This window comes from Aspergillus viridinutans, assembly GCF_018404265.1.
Source record: "Aspergillus viridinutans IFM 47045 DNA, scaffold_8, whole genome shotgun sequence".
Classification (NCBI taxonomy): Eukaryota; Fungi; Ascomycota; class Eurotiomycetes; order Eurotiales; family Aspergillaceae; genus Aspergillus; species Aspergillus viridinutans.
Window position 1 is genome coordinate 1427839 of NW_025091224.1, and position 16220 is coordinate 1444058.

Here is a 16220-nt window from a genome sequence, read left to right on the forward strand (position 1 = left end):
GTCATATAGTAGGGATTTGAATCACCATATGGTAAGGATATTGAATCGCCATATGGTAAGGATATCGAATCGTCATATAGTGGGGATATCGAATTGCCATATGGTAAGGATATTGAATGATTTAAATTATTATATAGTAGGGATATTAAATCCTTATATGCTGAGGTAGTGCCCTATATAGGTAGAATATATATATAGAGAAGGTTATAGGAGAACCCACCTGCTAATACTGCATATTTAAAATATATATACCCAAGTATAGTAATATATGAATAATATAATTATTCAAATGATTCAAATCCCTACTATATAACAATTCAAATCATTTAATATCCTTACTATATAGCGATTCAATATCCTTACCATATGGCGATTCAATATCCTTACCATATGGCAATTCGATATCCCTACTATATGACAATTCAAATCATTCGATATCCCTACCATATGGCAATTTGATATCCTTACCATATGGTGATTCAAATCCCTACCATATGATGATTTAAATCATTTGATATCCCCACTATATAGTGATTCAAATCCCTACTATATGATAATTTAAATCCCTACTATATGACGATTTGATATCCTTACCATATAGCAATTCAATATCCTTACTATATGGTGATTTGAATCCCTACTATATGATAATTTGAATCATTCGATATCCCTACCATATGGCAATTTGATATCCTTACCATATGGCGATTTGATATCCTTACTATATGGCAATTCAATATCCTTACCATATGGCAATTCAATATCCTTACTATATAACGATTCAAATCATTCGATATCCCTACTATATGGCGATTTGATATCCTTACCATATGGTGATTCGAATCCCTATATAGTAAAATACCAAATGGTATGGAAATGTAATCCTAGTTAGGCGGAACTCTGAGCGGTCTACATAAACACCTACAGACGTTTTTTCGGATTTGTCCCAATGGCTTGCCGTACCCTTTAACATTAGACGCTTCTCTTGATCCAATTCATCCACTTGATTGACAACTCACCATGCCATTGGCTCGCGACATCCAGGCATTGCTCCAAGTATGGTAACACTGGAGTCGGGCCATAAACTCGGTGTTTGAGGTGCTATTTGAATCGTTGCATGTTGCGTTGCCAGACCCGGACGAACCTTGGTACCATCAGCATCATGTGAAGTACGAGAGACTTCAACTTGTTGTATGTTGGAAAAATTGAATATTACTGAGAAAGATAAATCTACCACCCGCTCGATGACGGCCAGACTACCAATCATCCACTTGTTTCAATCTCAAATGAACATCCTTCATCTTTACAACTACATATCCAGCAAAATGGAACTTTTTTACCCGGCTCTCCTAATCTCATTTCAAATCTACGACTCAGGCCTGCAACCACACGTCGCAGTGCTGCGTGAGCAAAGTTTTTTCCAATACAAGACCGCTGTCCATGTAAGAAGGTGATCTGGGCAAAATTTGTTGAAGGACCGGCACAGTTGCTGGCCATACATTGCCCGGACTTGGGATTGGTGTTGCCTTCGTCCTTTTGGGTCCAGCGCTCGGGGAAAATTTACCACTATCCGAGCCCCATGCTCTCAAACAGCGATTGATTGCATAGGGACACAGCAGTATACGTGTCCCTTGCGGCACACGCACACCCGCCACAGTAGTTGACCGGACAGCCTTGAACTGTAATAGGAACGGGGGGATACAAGCGGAGGGCTTCCCGGCAGATGCCATTTAGGAGGCATAGTGAGACGATATCGTCGCAAGTAAGCTCATGGCTGGCTGACGGAATTTTACTTCGGATCTCATCTCGCAGACGCTTCTGGTATTCAGGATGTACAGCAGTCCAGTCCTACGCATGCCGCACACGTTCATCTCCGCAATCAGAACCGCCCATCTGATGAACCTCTTATGCTTCGTCGGCCTCGACAATAAATCTTTGACAACCAAGTACATCGCTGGGAAATGCCGGCATTTCCTCTCGGTTTCGCTTTGCTGTCAGGCTTGCTTCAAGTACCCGCGGAGTGGAAACCAGATGGCAAGTAAAGCGATTCCTATCTGTTCAGCGTCGACGGATGCATCTCACCCTGGGCTACATTTTGTCAACGGTTGTCGAAAAGGTCCACTGGTCAATGTCTTGCCGGGCCATTGATCATGCTCTTAAAACAGTGACTCTCCCCACGCCAGCAACAGCAACCTCAAGAGAGCGCACTGAGCTGATCGAGCAGACGCTCCATGAGACCTTGAAGCGCGGGTCCATCTCCCTTTTGAAAGGGTGGAGGAATGAAAAATCCCCTGTATACGGGCCACACGGGGACCTTCGTCTCGAAATCGAACGTTGCGCAAGTGCACTGTTCGGAACGGTCTCATATGCCGTCCAACTAGTCTGCTACGTTCGAGACGGGAAGGATATCTGTCTATGGATTGCGAGACGGTCAAAACATAAAAACACCTATCCGGGCATGTTAGATAGCTGAAAGTGGTTAAAAGATCAGCTCTTCTTCCTGAGTGGTAGGCCGCAGGGGCTCCTTTCCCTCGGACATAATATTTCCTAGTAGTCATAGTTTATTTACCATTTACAATGAAATTCCTGTCATAGCCCAAGAAATACAAGACAATTTCACCACAGGCCCACTAGGCAAGGAGATAAGAATTGCATTCCAGACGGCCTAAGTACGTATCCAAGGGAAATAGCTGGTCACGCATGGAACGACAGTCCATACTCCATATACAGTTAGGTTATCGAGACCTAAAGGAGCGTTCTAGTCTCAAAAGGAGCTTATAAGAGGGACAACCTCTGTTGAACAAGGATAACGCCGTGTCAGGACTAGTTTGTTAAATGCAGAAAAAGTGCTTGAAGAGTATGGCAACCCTTCCACTAATGACTGTGAAGTGATTAAGAATAGCATAGTTGCCATTAGGGACTGCGCGGTTGGCGCACTTAACATCAGTGCTGTGAGGGTAAATAAATGATGAATGAGAATCCTATCCACTGTTCTATGACCAGTCGGGCCCTTTATTAATATGATTCTAACATTCCAAAAAATTTATCTGCAAACCCTCAATAAACCCACTCTTTAGTCCATGTTTCTTGGGGGAAATGGCGTGATTTCTTACTAATATTCAGAAAATGCTTAACTGTGAATGATGATCATTCCATGGCTATTACTAAGGAGATTGACGATGGGTTCAAGGGCGTCGTCGCAGCTTTTGGCTAAGCCCATATCTGTGTGGCCATACTCAGTATGGCGGAGATCCGATCACATGATCTCACTCAGTAGATAGCTCCTTCTCTTATACAGTAGTAAACATAGATTTACACACACATAATGAATTTTACAAATATCTTCATATCTTCTGCTCCCTATTGAGTATTCTACAATCTGGAAGAAAATATTTGATTTGGAGGAGCTTCAGTAAAGGCCTCTACATAAGCTGTACTCGTCTGAAGATGGATCTAGGGTGATGCGAGTAGTTTTGTGTGGTTCCTGCTGTACTTCTTTACAGTTGATCCAGCCTTCTGTTCTAGAGCCTGTGGTCGGCCTTTAGAGATACCACAGAGTCAGAGAGAACAGACCTTCATATGAGGAGATCATGTGTATCATGTGTATTTATTTTTAGTTATCACCAGACATTCAAGAGCATAATTTATGATGCGCTGGCTGAATGCGGAACTTCACACACAACTCACTCAGACAACATTGGGCAATTGTTCTGGATACAGGAGGGAACTAATACAAAACTCTTTGTAAAGTCACATCATATTTATTTTAAGAGAGTGAGTTTGCAAAAAGAAGCATGCTACTTGAGATTTGCGCTCCTAGTGAAGATACATGAAGGTATCTTAGTGATGACGTAGCCCAGCTACCTTCCTTGCATTCATCCCCAAGCCTCCCGGATTGGAAGGGAAAACAAAAAATGGAATTATCAAAGTAGTTAATGGGTGTGAGTTTGTGCAAGGTAGCTTATATTAACATATCACTAACTCTTGTTTCAGGCTTTTCTTCATGTATTTTTATTTGCAATTATTAATGGATACAGGCGCCTCCTAGAGGATGGCGAATGTAAGGATCCCGAGATGTCCTTTTCATTTACTTCCGCGAAGGCAGATCAGCGATCTCCACTGGAGAGTTAATCTATGTTACATTGGCTGAAGCTTGAGTTTGAAAGATACAAAACTTCTGGGCACCCATCTAATCAGTGTTCGCCATAAGAAGATTATGTCAGGGTTTAGTCATTACTTTTCTGAAGACATGTGGTTGTTACTACTATACTCTAAGCGTCATCTTCGTTCTCTAGAGTACCTAGGTGTCATTGATCCCTGAGCCCGGACACAAATAAGGACGCAGAGTCCACTATTATTGCAAGCATAGCAGCCCATTAATATTTCCTTCTACTTGCAAGACACTCCTTCCTATTTCTATTTCCACTTTATGCAACCAGAAACTACTTACTTCCCACTATGACTGATGAAAGTATGTGCTTGTGTGCCATTGGCTTCCTCATCCTGGGCTTTTAGTTCCCCGGCAGCTGTTTCCCAGCTGTACTGTGGTGTGTTCTGGGACAGCCTAGCAATTTTTTCTTTTACTATACGACACATACCAGTCGTGATCATCCTCATTAACTATGAGTGCAGTTGCGAAAGGCAAGGTAGAGCTCAGGTCCTCTGAAGTCTACTTTGAAGAAGAAGGCCGAGACCCTATCATCTTTGAACTTCTTACCCTCGAGGCTATCGACAATGCCCAAAACCAACCATACGCCCCACTGAAGCCGGCTACAATGGACTCAACACCTCTTATCCACCTGGATTATACCCTTTACGAGCTTTACGCCGTGGACAACGAGGACTGGCCAAACATTACCCTCGTATACTCTTTTATGGAAGACTCGGCGGTGAAATTTACGTACCAGTATGAGTTGCAAGGGACGCAAAAGACAGCCGAGCCCTCTGTCATTCTCGATACAAAGCTCAAGCCTCAGAGGCATGGGTTTATCGCTGGCAAGATGCCTCTAGCTGTCCTCTACGCCGACTCCCAGTGCGACGACCAAGCTCTAGATACACTGCACGCCGACCACGCCGATATCTTTCGAAATTTTGCTCAGTTATCTTTTGATCAACAGCCGATTGTGAGCTTTCCGACAAGTTCAGAAAGTATATCTGTAGAGCCAGGGGCTCATATTGCAGTAATATTTCCGTCAGACAGCGTCCTGCACTTGCCACATCTCGTCGACCCTGAGATCCACTATGAGATACTTTCCAAACCTGGTTTGGCTACGTCAGGACTGCCAACGCCGCCATCCAAGGTTATCGATACTGTGCTCACTCCACACGACGTACACGATCAGGACCTACTGAGGGGTGAAATTTCCAGAATCACCCAGCTACTTGACAATCACGAATTGCCGTTCGTTCTCAAGCTCCCCCAATCAGCCTCTGGGCTAGGTGTCTTCAAGGTCTGTACAGATGCCCAAAGAGCAGATGTCAAGGCAACACTCGCAGCGCAACTGGGCCGGATGCTCCAGCAAATTAACGAATCAAATCATCATATGCATCCATGTTCTTTAGTGATTCAGCGCTTCATTCATGGTACAACAATGGGCTTATCTCTTTTTGTAACAAAGAAGGGACGGCCCATCTTTATTGCGTGCTGTGATCAGCAATTAGACGAAGACGATCACTGGATTGGTTGTTCAATCTCCTACAAGCGGCAACCGGAGCTCAAAGAAACCTATCGCGACATATCGGAGAAGGTCGCCGCTTTCCTGCATCGGAAAGGCTATTATGGCCCGGTTGGGCTAGATATAATAACAGATGCGTGGGGGAATCAGTACATTGTCGACCTCAACGCCCGTGTCACTGGCAGTTACCACCTAGGACCGCTCGCGGGACACTTTCTTCAGCGCGGCCTGCTGGAGGTAACTTTTTTGCAGGCCTATTTCCTTCATTCTAGGGCCGCGTTTGAAGCGGCTTTCTCGGACGAAATCCAGAAGGGCAGCTTGGTAATCAGCGGTTGGGCACACGCCGAGTCGACACCACTCAGCCAAGCTGCGATCAATATAGGAGGCCGGGATTCCTCCGAAGTGGAGGAGACCATCAAGAAGATCAGACATTTTGCTGTTCCTGATAGAACTATGTGAAGAGAGAGCGCCTAAAAGGAGTTTAGGATACACTTCGATCACCCGCAGGCAGCATTTGTTTCAGAACGAAACGTAGTATTGAGTATTAAGTGTGTTAATTTGTAGATGTAGATTGATATTTAGATCTCGGGTTATGTATGGCTTCGAGATGTGTACAGATTTGACAGCTTCCCAAAGTCGTAGACCCAGGCATCAACATTCGGTGTCTTAAGGCGTGCAATTCTCTTAATGGGTGGAGCTGAAGCTGCCTGCTACTTCTGTGGCAATTCCAAACCGCGAAGGGGCCCATCCTTATGGGCGGATCGCGTCCCTTGCAGACAACGATGCATTCCGACCAACGATGCGTCAGATCAAAGAGTAGAGTCTATCTTCGGACCCAAGATCTGCTCTCTTACCCATCGAATCTCCTCTGAAATAACATCCGGTCGAATCAAATGCACATTATGCCCACAGTCCGGCAAATGAACAATCCGACTCCGTCTAGACAGTTTCAACTGCTCTTCCTGCATCTCACGACCCATCCCATCCCATTTCTCAAGCAGCTCACGGAACGCCGCTCGCTGAGCCTCCGTCCCATTACCAGCCTCGACAGCCTTCTCATAGAGTCTCCAGTAGTCCATCAACCCATTACACCGAATCACGCTCAAAGGCCGATCACCCAGCGCCTGCTTCTTGAGCTGCGCTTTTTCAGCAAGCGCACGGCAAACATTCTCCCGCGCCATCGCTTCAGCCTGAGAAGTAGCCATTCCCCGCGAAATGTCCATCGCTCTCACCCTCCATTCCTCTCGCGACAGCTGAGCGGCAGCACGCAGTCCCGTGACCTCGGCAAACTTCAAGTTCCCCACCATCGCAGTAAGGTCTAAATCTGGGTTCTGGAATAGCTCGTTGTTTCGTTCGGTTGAGGCATCCATGAGAACCATTCCTGCGACATCGCTAGAGTAGAGATGGAGATATTCCCGGGCGATGATCCCGCCATAGGAGTGAGCGGCCAGGATAAGTGGTGGAGGGATGTTTGCGGTGCTGAGTAAGGTGTGTAGCTCCGTGGCTGCTGACGTGGCCGTTGGGCTGGATGCGTTTGGATTACTTTCGCTGCGACCGAGGCCGGAGCGGTCGTAAAGAACGAGCGGGGAGAAGGGCGCGACGAGCCGTTGAACGGCGCAGTACGATGATGCGACGTCGCCTGCGCCAGCGATGAACACTACGATAGGATCTGGCGGGTCGCAGCGGGGTGGGCCGCTTATGGAGAGGTAGAGGCGATGGGTGCCGATGGAGACCATGGTTCTCTCGGACGATGGAAACTGGTCCATTGGAAATGGCAAGTCGATGACCTGCTCAACAAGTGGCTCGTGAGCTTACAAGTATCTAAACCCGATCGGTTTAGCCGATATATGTCTCTGTGATACTGGCTCAGTCTCGACCTCAGCCAAGGCGCCTGGTGTGCACCTTTTATGCAGGAACTCGATCGGGCGCTCTTAAATATTGGTCTTACGCCCCCTAGCCATCGTGTAGGCAATGTGACATTCGATTGGTAGCACAGAATATTAGACTAGCAGATAATGGCATGGATTGATACACATTAATGTCTGTGGAGAATCCAACAACGGATCCCTTCTTTCTGTCACCTTGTTGGCCATGTTCATGTCACGTATATCTGCCTTTGTAGATCCATGACACTCCAAAGCGAGATAGCAATATCAATCAACACGGCCGGTTTATCATGGATATGGAATGCAGGCTAAATTGGAGGTACGATCTCTTTGCTAGTCGACATAATTAATACTTCTCGAGGTTTATGTCGCTAGAAACTAAATCCTGGCATGTTGCTGAATATCATCACGCCCGGTGACTATGGGAGCAACAACCGGTCGTCCGAAGCGCGCATGATCCTGGTATGGAGCAACATTTCCAACTCCCAAGTTGTATGCTCATGCTTGTTTCTTGTCCGATCCTTTTCCCGCGAAGACCGACTGAGCAGCCCACGGAGCAGGCCAGGCCAGGGATCCGGGGATATCTCTGTGATCAACCCCTGATACAAGATGATCGATCACCGCGATGAACATATAGGCGCCAATTCCACTGCAGATGTGCCACCTGCCGATTTTGATATCAATTACATTATTCACAAGAAATGAGGACGAAACAAATGGAAAACTGGTACATACCATCCATGAAGCTCCAACAAAAAGGCCCAACGTAGTCCCACCGTCTCCCGGATGCTTTTTAGGTAGGAACACACCCACCCATCAACGAGCCAGAGCCAGTACCCCAGATTGAATATAACTTCGCCATGAAGTTAGTAAGAGTGCCAATGTCGGAGTGAGGTAAATATATTACCAGCGCCGAACCGTACCATGCCCCAGATCTGCCTTCGAGCCTCCGAACCCGCCAGTGTGCGAGTGTTGATCATTCGCATGGTAGAAATTCCGATGGCGGTTACGGAGCCAACAAAGAACACAGAGTGTAGGAGCAGCTCATCTGTCTTTACATGGTAAATTACTAGGGCGAGAAGGGTTGACCCCAGAATCATGCCCACGATGATCGTTACCCTGGGGCTGGCATTGGTGGTCATGACGCGGTGAAGCACCGGGGTTGTTGTGAACATCATGGAGATGTCGTCCACTGATGAATAGAGTAAGCCAGAGAAAAAGTATGAGAGTAGAATAAGGAAATGAAAAGCCTACACATCTGCGTGTGGTACTTGAGGCTGACGTGGAATAGAGCTGAACAAATTCCCACTGCCATTAAACCCCAGTAGGGTACGGTGCGAAGGAAACCAGCATTTGGTTTCTGCCGCAGCTGGTAGAGTCCATAGATGGCGTAGATTACTGGACGTGTTTTCCAGTGGGATTGTCGTCTCAACCAAAACAGACGAAATCACTTACTGTATACTACATTGGTCAAGCTGTTGATGAATTCTGCAGCATATCTGGTTACCAAGTAGTCCTACATCAGATCAAGCAAACCATCAGCTGGATAAAATAGACTTTGATGTACAGGGGCTCTGATTTATAGCTACCTCCTCACAAAAGCTGTAACACGCGAGTTAGTTGACAATACTTCCAAGAGATCTGTCAGCACAGGAGGCTGAGTAGTGAGTACTGACTTGGAGTTTGCCGTGATCGGACCCCAGAAGGGGGTCTCTGATTCATCCAAGATCATCTTCGATGCTTATAGACTGAGGGAAGTTGTATTACTGGAATTTAAAAGAAACGAGTGTCATGAAGATGAGATACACGAAAACAAAGAAAAGCGAAGGAGGGGCGGTGGGCAGGCAACCACAAATACAATAACCCACTAGGGCTTACAGGGGTCAGACACTGGAACCAAATGATGACCGCAGGTAACGTAGAATTAGCAGGCAAGGAGCAAAAAATAAATGAATCGCCATGTCTCACAAAACTATCTGATTCCTCCCTTTTCTCTCAATGCCCTCTTAGTCGCGTTGAGGACAATCATCTTCTGGTCGCTCTTGCAGTAGGAATGCTGCTCATCGATGCGGTTATTGCTCTAATACAAATTGAATAGAAATAGATTGCAAAAATGGTCGACGTTACATGGATCAGACGCGACTATAGCTGGCGAGCTTCCATAGGTACCATCAATTTTTAGCACTGGGCCAAATGTGCATCACAAACATGATCCAGCGATAAAGAAGCTGTGCGTTCGGCAAGGCGCCGGCCTCGATAGGATCCAATGGCAAATTGCAATGTTTAAAGGTTGCAACGCATCTTTCCATCTCTCATCCATTATGATTTACCTCCAAGCAATTGACCGGTGGCATAAACATATGGCCCTTCGAGCGGTTGACGGACTTCAGGTCTTGACCTGGCGCAAGTTTCGGGCCTCGGACGATGTTGATTGGCATTTAACTGCATTATTTACCAGTGTCCAGAATCATCCCGACTGTGTTGTGTCCACCCAACACCACTTCCTCATTGCACTTCTGGAACCCGCATCGTTCGTAGAATTTCCTTGCAGCTTCATTGTCTGCTTCGACCAGTAGGACCAGTAGAGTTCGCATTGTAGCAGAAGCGCCCCGGGCATATTTGACAGCCTCTTCAACGAGTCGGCGACCGTTCCCCTTCGCTCTCGACGCTGGGAGCACAAACATGCCAGTAATCATATACACGGCGACGGCGTCTGTATCATTCGCTGGTGGTGTCGTATACCGATCACCTTCCGTAAATACCATCCACGGCGCGTTGAGATCAATTTCACTGCTAAACGCGAATTTTGGGCCTACGATGGTCACAGTCCCCAGCCATTCCCTCGATAAAAGGGCAGTCAACCCATCGTCCGGTGAATGAACGGTATCATCCCTCTTCAGCGCGATGAAGGTCCGTGCTTGCGGGTTTTGAATCCGGGACAGCCACTTTTCGTATGGAAACTCTGCTTCAGCCTCGTATGTTGCTGAAAAAGCTTTTGGGTCTTGTTTAAGGCCTGCTAAGCGGAGATGTTTGTATAGGTTAATGATTTTGTCTCGTTCTTTTGGTGTGGGAAAAGCCTGGGGGATAAGGGTGATGTTGCTCATTGTTGCGGTGGGCTCCAAATAGCAGGAGCTTTACATCACCTGCTGAGCAAGTGTTTATGACTTATATAGTTTGTATGAGTCATAAGGCCAGAATGAGGTCGCATTAGAGACGGGCTATACGAGCTCCGATTACCCTAGCTGGCGATGGGACCTCATTAGTACCGGCGCATTTGGCATAACAAGGAGTCAATTCATCCTTCACGATCTGACAGATAAATCCAAAAATGCCAACTGAGGACTTGATAGATGGTTAGTTGTAGCCATGTCACCGAGGCTATTCAGCACTCAACGCAACAAGCAAGTCACGAGTTATCGATGGCGAAGTGTATTTCCAGGCCCAGAAAGTCCTACTCTCTCCAGTTTCCTCTGAGTTACGCGTCAATTTAAGATAATCTTGTGACTTTCTGGATGACAAAACAAACAAAATCTCAGGAATTGTGAGTTAGCCTCTAAAGGTGACAAGAGCACACCCCTCTGGTGATTAGCTCCGTTAAGTCCGACAGCTCAATATCACCTCGACAGGAAATCCCCAAATCATCTTTCGGTCTCTTACCACTCCTTCTTCGTTGCTTAACATCCGCTGTATCCCCATACCGTATCCCAAACAAGCAAAATGTCCTTTCAGTTTATTGACAACAAACTCAGCATCGATCAAGCCGCTCGAAAGCAGATCCGTCGCCATGCGGCTATGGGGAAAAATAGAGGCAAAACAATGGTGCGATCATCGAGAAAGCACGCGTCAACGACGACTATATCTTCATTTTACCTCCCTGGCATAATAAGAAAGGGGCCTCGTCCGGTGAAAGAGAGTTCTTTGATTGAACGGCCCATAGATGATGGGCTGGTCTTTCCGGTGCCACTGTTTGGGGAATCGAAAGCGCTTGTGAAAAAGGGTATAGCCATCTCCTTCGCTTAATGTTGTATAGACTGTGCTGCTGACCTGGTTTAATATGCAGTCGTTGGATTCCTATGCGCCATACGATACGCGCCTCAACTGAGCAAAGCCCTCGACTTTACAGATCACGCTTCTTCGATGTTTGTGCGGTATATATTTATCGATGAAGCTTGTGCGTTCAGATGGTCGAGAGTCAACACATGGTAATAACCCAGGCTGACGGCTCCACGGCAGGCTTCCATTGCGCCGTGGCAACGTCCATACTGTGCCTCAACAACCTCGTCACCAAGCAAGAGGGTATACTGCAAGCGATGAGTCACATATCCCACACGTTTCGCTTGATCAATCAACGACTTTCCCGCCAAGAAGCGATCAACGATACGACCATGGCAGTTATAGTAAGTATGGCTCAGTACGAGCGTCACCAGAACCAATATCAACGAGGATTTGTCCACGTTCAAGGTTTACGAAGAATGGTTCAACTACAAGGCGGGGTGTTGCAGGTTTCGAAGAGCCATCATATACTTGTTCAGAAAATGTTGCGGTATGGCCCTTGAGTGAAACAACTGCACATGTGCCAGCCATGCTAACCATTGTAGTATTGATCTCGAGTATTCTCTGCAGCTGGGTTCAGCGACACTATTTAGCCTGGAGGACGCCATGAAGGAAAACAAGACGATAAATGAACTCTACGGGGACCTTAAGCGACAGAATCACGCGGATTCCAGCAAACACTACTGGCCCCCTTTGCTGGGAAATCTGCGCGGCGATATTCAAGATATCTTCATGGATGTGACATCCCTTGCTTCAATACTAAACGACGCAATGCACGGCGTCAGTCCCAAGCTGGATTCCTGCACTTTTCACAGTGACCTGCTCGTTCTCGGTTATCGTTTGGTGAATATGTACACCCTGGGTGGGTGTCGTCCCCAGTGCGCAATTGAGAACGGAATCCACCTAGGTCTGACTGCGTTTTTGGTTACATTCTTGCCGGGACTAGATCGTCGTATCGCTCATAATGCTCTTCTCTATAAGCTACTTCTCAATACTGCTCAAGCTTTCCCAGATGACGGACTAGATGTCCAGGAAATATTACTCTGGATGCTTTATATTGGAGCAGCGTCATCGTCCCAGCTGGGGGCTCATCCTACGTGGATTTCGAAATCAAAGGAGACTATCGATACTCTGAAATTGAGCACATGGGAACAGGTCCAGGACATGCTTGCGAAATACCCCTGGGTCAACGCAGTTCACGATACTGCTGGGAAGGCCCTTTGGCTTCACTCCCACAAAAACTAATTGCCAAAGAAGTGAACACTGAGTCTCAAACAGAGCCGCCGCAATTACAGCTCGCAGACGAGTTCCTCATTTCAAGATTCGTTCTACGCATCCAGCCTCGATGGATTCCAACTCTTCGGCAATAGTTTCCCAGCTATGTTGTTGTTGTCTCTTACCTTCTTCATCTGTCACCCAACTTGGCACTGCATTTCTGGATAAACGCCTCTGTCAGCACCAGTCATTTGAGGTCGCGAGGGGATATTCCGACTTACTCTCCAATTTCACAGGAATGAAGCAAGAATCCATGGCTCTCTTTTCCTGCCACAGCCCCGTGAAGAAGCGTGCGGCTACCATCCTCGGCAGTCCGTCCATATTCTGCGTGGAGCTTGGCGAGGTCCTCCCTAAACTGTGCTGGTGCGTTGCGACTCAGGTCAGTCCCGCAAAGTCCCGGACACACCAGATTCAACACAACCCCGGTGCGATCCACGGGTATTAAAGTTGCAAGATAACGTAGTGCCATTGTTGTCAAGACCTTGGAAAGTGCATATCTATTCTTGACATCAGGGCCAGCAAAAGAAGTCTAGCCTCGTCTGCTGAAAACTTACGTGCGCATCGGTGGAATACCATCTCCATCCATCTTCTTCACCGGATCGTCCTTGATCTTATCCCACAGATCTTTGGCATCGAATCCAACCCGGCTGGTCACAAGGGTCAGATGGGGTACAATTCCATATCGCTGCGCAGTCTCCTTCATCTTGGGCAAGATAAGCACAGCAAGAAGGAACGTGCTGAGCACATTGACAGTAACAGCCAGGCCGTGACCTTCAGCAATGACGCGCTCTGACACCGCAACAGCCGCATTCTCGATCACAGCATCGATCCTATCAAGCTCTGCAGTCGCCTTCCCTGCAAATGCCTTGACAGAGTCATAGCTTGCCAGATCGAGAGACCAGACCTCAGCAACACCAATTTTTCCTGTGGATTCTTCGATTTCCCTCTTAGCCTTCTCACCGGCGCTGATGTTACGTACCGCGAGGATGACCTTTGCAGCTTCGAGGCTGACCAAGTGCTTGGCTGCCTCAAAGCCTAGGCCGGTGTTGGCGCCGGTCACAATGTAGGTACCACCAGAGCAGGTTTCGGTTGTAGCTAGAAGAGGGAGATTTCGGCGTTGAGTTTGAACTGCAGAAGTCATGACGTGTAGATCTCTGGTATTGTGGGCTGTTATACAAGTGATGATAGTCAGAATGTAAGAATGATGTTGATGTTTGCTATCATCTCTACACGAGGCCATGGATGGATTTTATAACTCCGTCCCTGAGTTATCTGAGCTCATACCATCGGCTTTTACGGACTCAACAATATTGCTACGAGCGGACTTTCGATCTAAGTCCGAGTTCATTGAAGTGTTGAAGAAATGACCTACCTCAGTATCCTCAAATTGCCAATCCAACCAATAGGAGACTGACTTCCTAATCGGGAAGGTCTTGGCGCCATCGCGTTACTATGCGACAGAACCATCTCCTGCGCGCCTTTTGTACGTGAGAACTCTTGCGTCTGTGCAGATTGAATAAGTATATATGACTATTTTCTGCGAGAGAGCGGACTCAGAGTGACATGCAACTCTCTCCTTATTAGCATAGTTCTGTTGCCGAGTGGCGGTACGTTGAATCGTCAATCTCACCGAATAGGTTTCGTTCCCTACGGGGTCTTGATTAACGGTACGTTTTTGAACAGGAAGCCTCGTGATGTCGGTTGTATCTTGGTGAGACGTATAGATCGGTCTGTTCGGGGCGTTGTGGAGTTTGCTTCTCATCAAGTGACGACGTCAACCTACTTATCCCGATGCTCGTATTCGATCCTGACTCACCCGATGAAATTCGTCATATATATAGGACACTTTCCCCCAGCTCCGACGACGACCATCGTGCGCAGTTAGTCTCATAATTACAGCCATTTTTGCAACCATTATCATCAATGTTCCCTTTCCGCCCAGTCAACCTCCCACCCCATGTGCTGGTTACAAGCACCTCCATTATAGGCCTGAGCCTGTACGTCTCGCTATTCCACAACTCGCCCTTGAAACGCCTCACCGGACGCGACGTCTTCGTACCAGCACCTTCTACCCGTCGAATCGCAGACACCAATGCCCTCCTCGGCGTCGTAGCATGTGCCCTGCAGCTGCCGTATTTCCTGAGCTCGTACATGCCCATTGAAGAAAACCAGTGGCTGCACGTCACTGTGCCGGTTAGACTGGCTGTTTCCGCCGCTTTTGGTGTGAATCTCCTCTTGCGCGGGCGCCGCATGAGTGAGGAGGGTTTCTGGGAGTTTTTGGCGCTGGGTGTTACGGATTTTGTGGGTGCTGTGATGCTTGGGTGGGAGTTGGGGAGGTTTGATGGGATGGTGTCGGGATTTGAGTAAACGTGGGGTTTAGAGCAGGCTTCTTCTCAGATGAGATGGTTGGTATGTGGCATAGTATGATATTCAATGATTGTATCCCTTGATGTCATTGTTTGTACAATGAGAGAATTCAACTGGTTCAGACTATAAGTCCACAAGAGGATGCTTATATTTCGTTTATACCTTTTCCCTGGAAAGTGGTTTCACAAATGCAAGCTTAGATGAATCGTCCGATCATTATTTGGGGAGCACCATCGGTCCACCCGCGTAAGCTAGCTAATACATCAGTGAACTGAGATTCTACTGCACATGCCCTCAACAGACAATTGGAGTTATTCCGACTAGTACGCAGTATTGTACACCGTTCGGTATGGAACTTAGGCTAAAATGGGATTCGGATGTGTCGTTACACCTTCCGGATCCAGCAACACCGGGGCGATCGCGGGCGGGGGAACCTGGAGAAGAAGATTCTGGGGTTTCCCGCAGATCGGGCTTATTCCGAAGGCCAGAAACAGGACATTGAGTTGACAAGATAGTGTCTATGAGTAATAATATTGGCTTAGCTCACGGTTTTTCAGTTGGAGTTAATGGCAACCAAAGGCTGCTTAGAATCCTTATCAAAAGGCTTGATCGGCGACGGCAGCGTGACCTTGGCAAGTCATAAACACTGTTACGCAGTCCGGGTACACGCAAGAAGCTCACCCATATACTAATACATTTCGTTCTTCCACTATGGACGACCTGACATGGATCTACACATGGAGGCTACTTGTATTCCCCTGTAAATTGGGATTGTCCCGCAGTATTGTCTTGAGAATGGTTGTATCATTTCAAGGCAGTCTTCTTAGTGACACACACTTCGGACAGCCATGTTACCATGTCCATGTTCGGCTAAGACGCTGACACAGGATGTTACCCCAAATCCACTCTGCGAAACCTGCGCTGTGGGTCTCGGTCGTGCAGATCGCTTCTCTTTGACCTTTCT

General features: G+C 47.2%; 7 protein-coding genes across 7 annotated transcripts; 3 read left to right on the plus strand and 4 right to left on the minus strand.

Moving 5' to 3' along the window:
• Nucleotides 1-4622: 4622 nt before the first annotated feature.
• On the plus strand, nucleotides 4623-6134 carry Aspvir_009508 (putative solid-state culture specific protein; the record flags this gene model as incomplete). Its single annotated transcript, XM_043272650.1, has 1 exon — nucleotides 4623-6134. The coding sequence occupies one exon, from the start codon at nucleotides 4623-4625 to the stop codon at nucleotides 6132-6134; it is 1512 nt and encodes a 503-aa protein (XP_043128585.1).
• A 350-nt stretch (nucleotides 6135-6484) lies between these two features.
• Nucleotides 6485-7441, minus strand: Aspvir_009509 (alpha/beta fold hydrolase; the record flags this gene model as incomplete). Its single annotated transcript, XM_043272651.1, has 1 exon — nucleotides 6485-7441. One exon carries the CDS (start codon nucleotides 7439-7441, stop codon nucleotides 6485-6487), a length of 957 nt encoding a protein of 318 aa, XP_043128586.1.
• A 618-nt stretch (nucleotides 7442-8059) lies between these two features.
• Aspvir_009510 (ceramidase) lies at nucleotides 8060-9293 on the minus strand (the record flags this gene model as incomplete). Its single annotated transcript, XM_043272652.1, has 7 exons — nucleotides 8060-8225; nucleotides 8297-8414; nucleotides 8469-8753; nucleotides 8816-8959; nucleotides 9017-9077; nucleotides 9151-9163; nucleotides 9238-9293. The coding sequence occupies 7 exons, from the start codon at nucleotides 9291-9293 to the stop codon at nucleotides 8060-8062; spliced, it is 843 nt and encodes a 280-aa protein (XP_043128587.1).
• Nucleotides 9294-10008: 715 nt separating this feature from the next.
• Aspvir_009511 (GNAT family N-acetyltransferase) lies at nucleotides 10009-10665 on the minus strand (the record flags this gene model as incomplete). The annotated part of the gene is made up of 1 exon (XM_043272653.1): nucleotides 10009-10665. The coding sequence occupies one exon, from the start codon at nucleotides 10663-10665 to the stop codon at nucleotides 10009-10011; it is 657 nt and encodes a 218-aa protein (XP_043128588.1).
• A 1299-nt stretch (nucleotides 10666-11964) lies between these two features.
• Nucleotides 11965-12859, plus strand: Aspvir_009512 (uncharacterized protein; the record flags this gene model as incomplete). Its single annotated transcript, XM_043272654.1, has 2 exons — nucleotides 11965-12104; nucleotides 12160-12859. 2 exons carry the CDS (start codon nucleotides 11965-11967, stop codon nucleotides 12857-12859), a joined length of 840 nt encoding a protein of 279 aa, XP_043128589.1.
• Nucleotides 12860-13106: 247 nt separating this feature from the next.
• Nucleotides 13107-14030, minus strand: Aspvir_009513 (putative short-chain dehydrogenase/reductase family protein; the record flags this gene model as incomplete). The annotated part of the gene is made up of 2 exons (XM_043272655.1): nucleotides 13107-13386; nucleotides 13444-14030. The coding sequence occupies 2 exons, from the start codon at nucleotides 14028-14030 to the stop codon at nucleotides 13107-13109; spliced, it is 867 nt and encodes a 288-aa protein (XP_043128590.1).
• A 782-nt stretch (nucleotides 14031-14812) lies between these two features.
• On the plus strand, nucleotides 14813-15256 carry Aspvir_009514 (uncharacterized protein; the record flags this gene model as incomplete). The annotated part of the gene is made up of 1 exon (XM_043272656.1): nucleotides 14813-15256. One exon carries the CDS (start codon nucleotides 14813-14815, stop codon nucleotides 15254-15256), a length of 444 nt encoding a protein of 147 aa, XP_043128591.1.
• Between the last annotated feature and the right edge of the window lie 964 nt (nucleotides 15257-16220).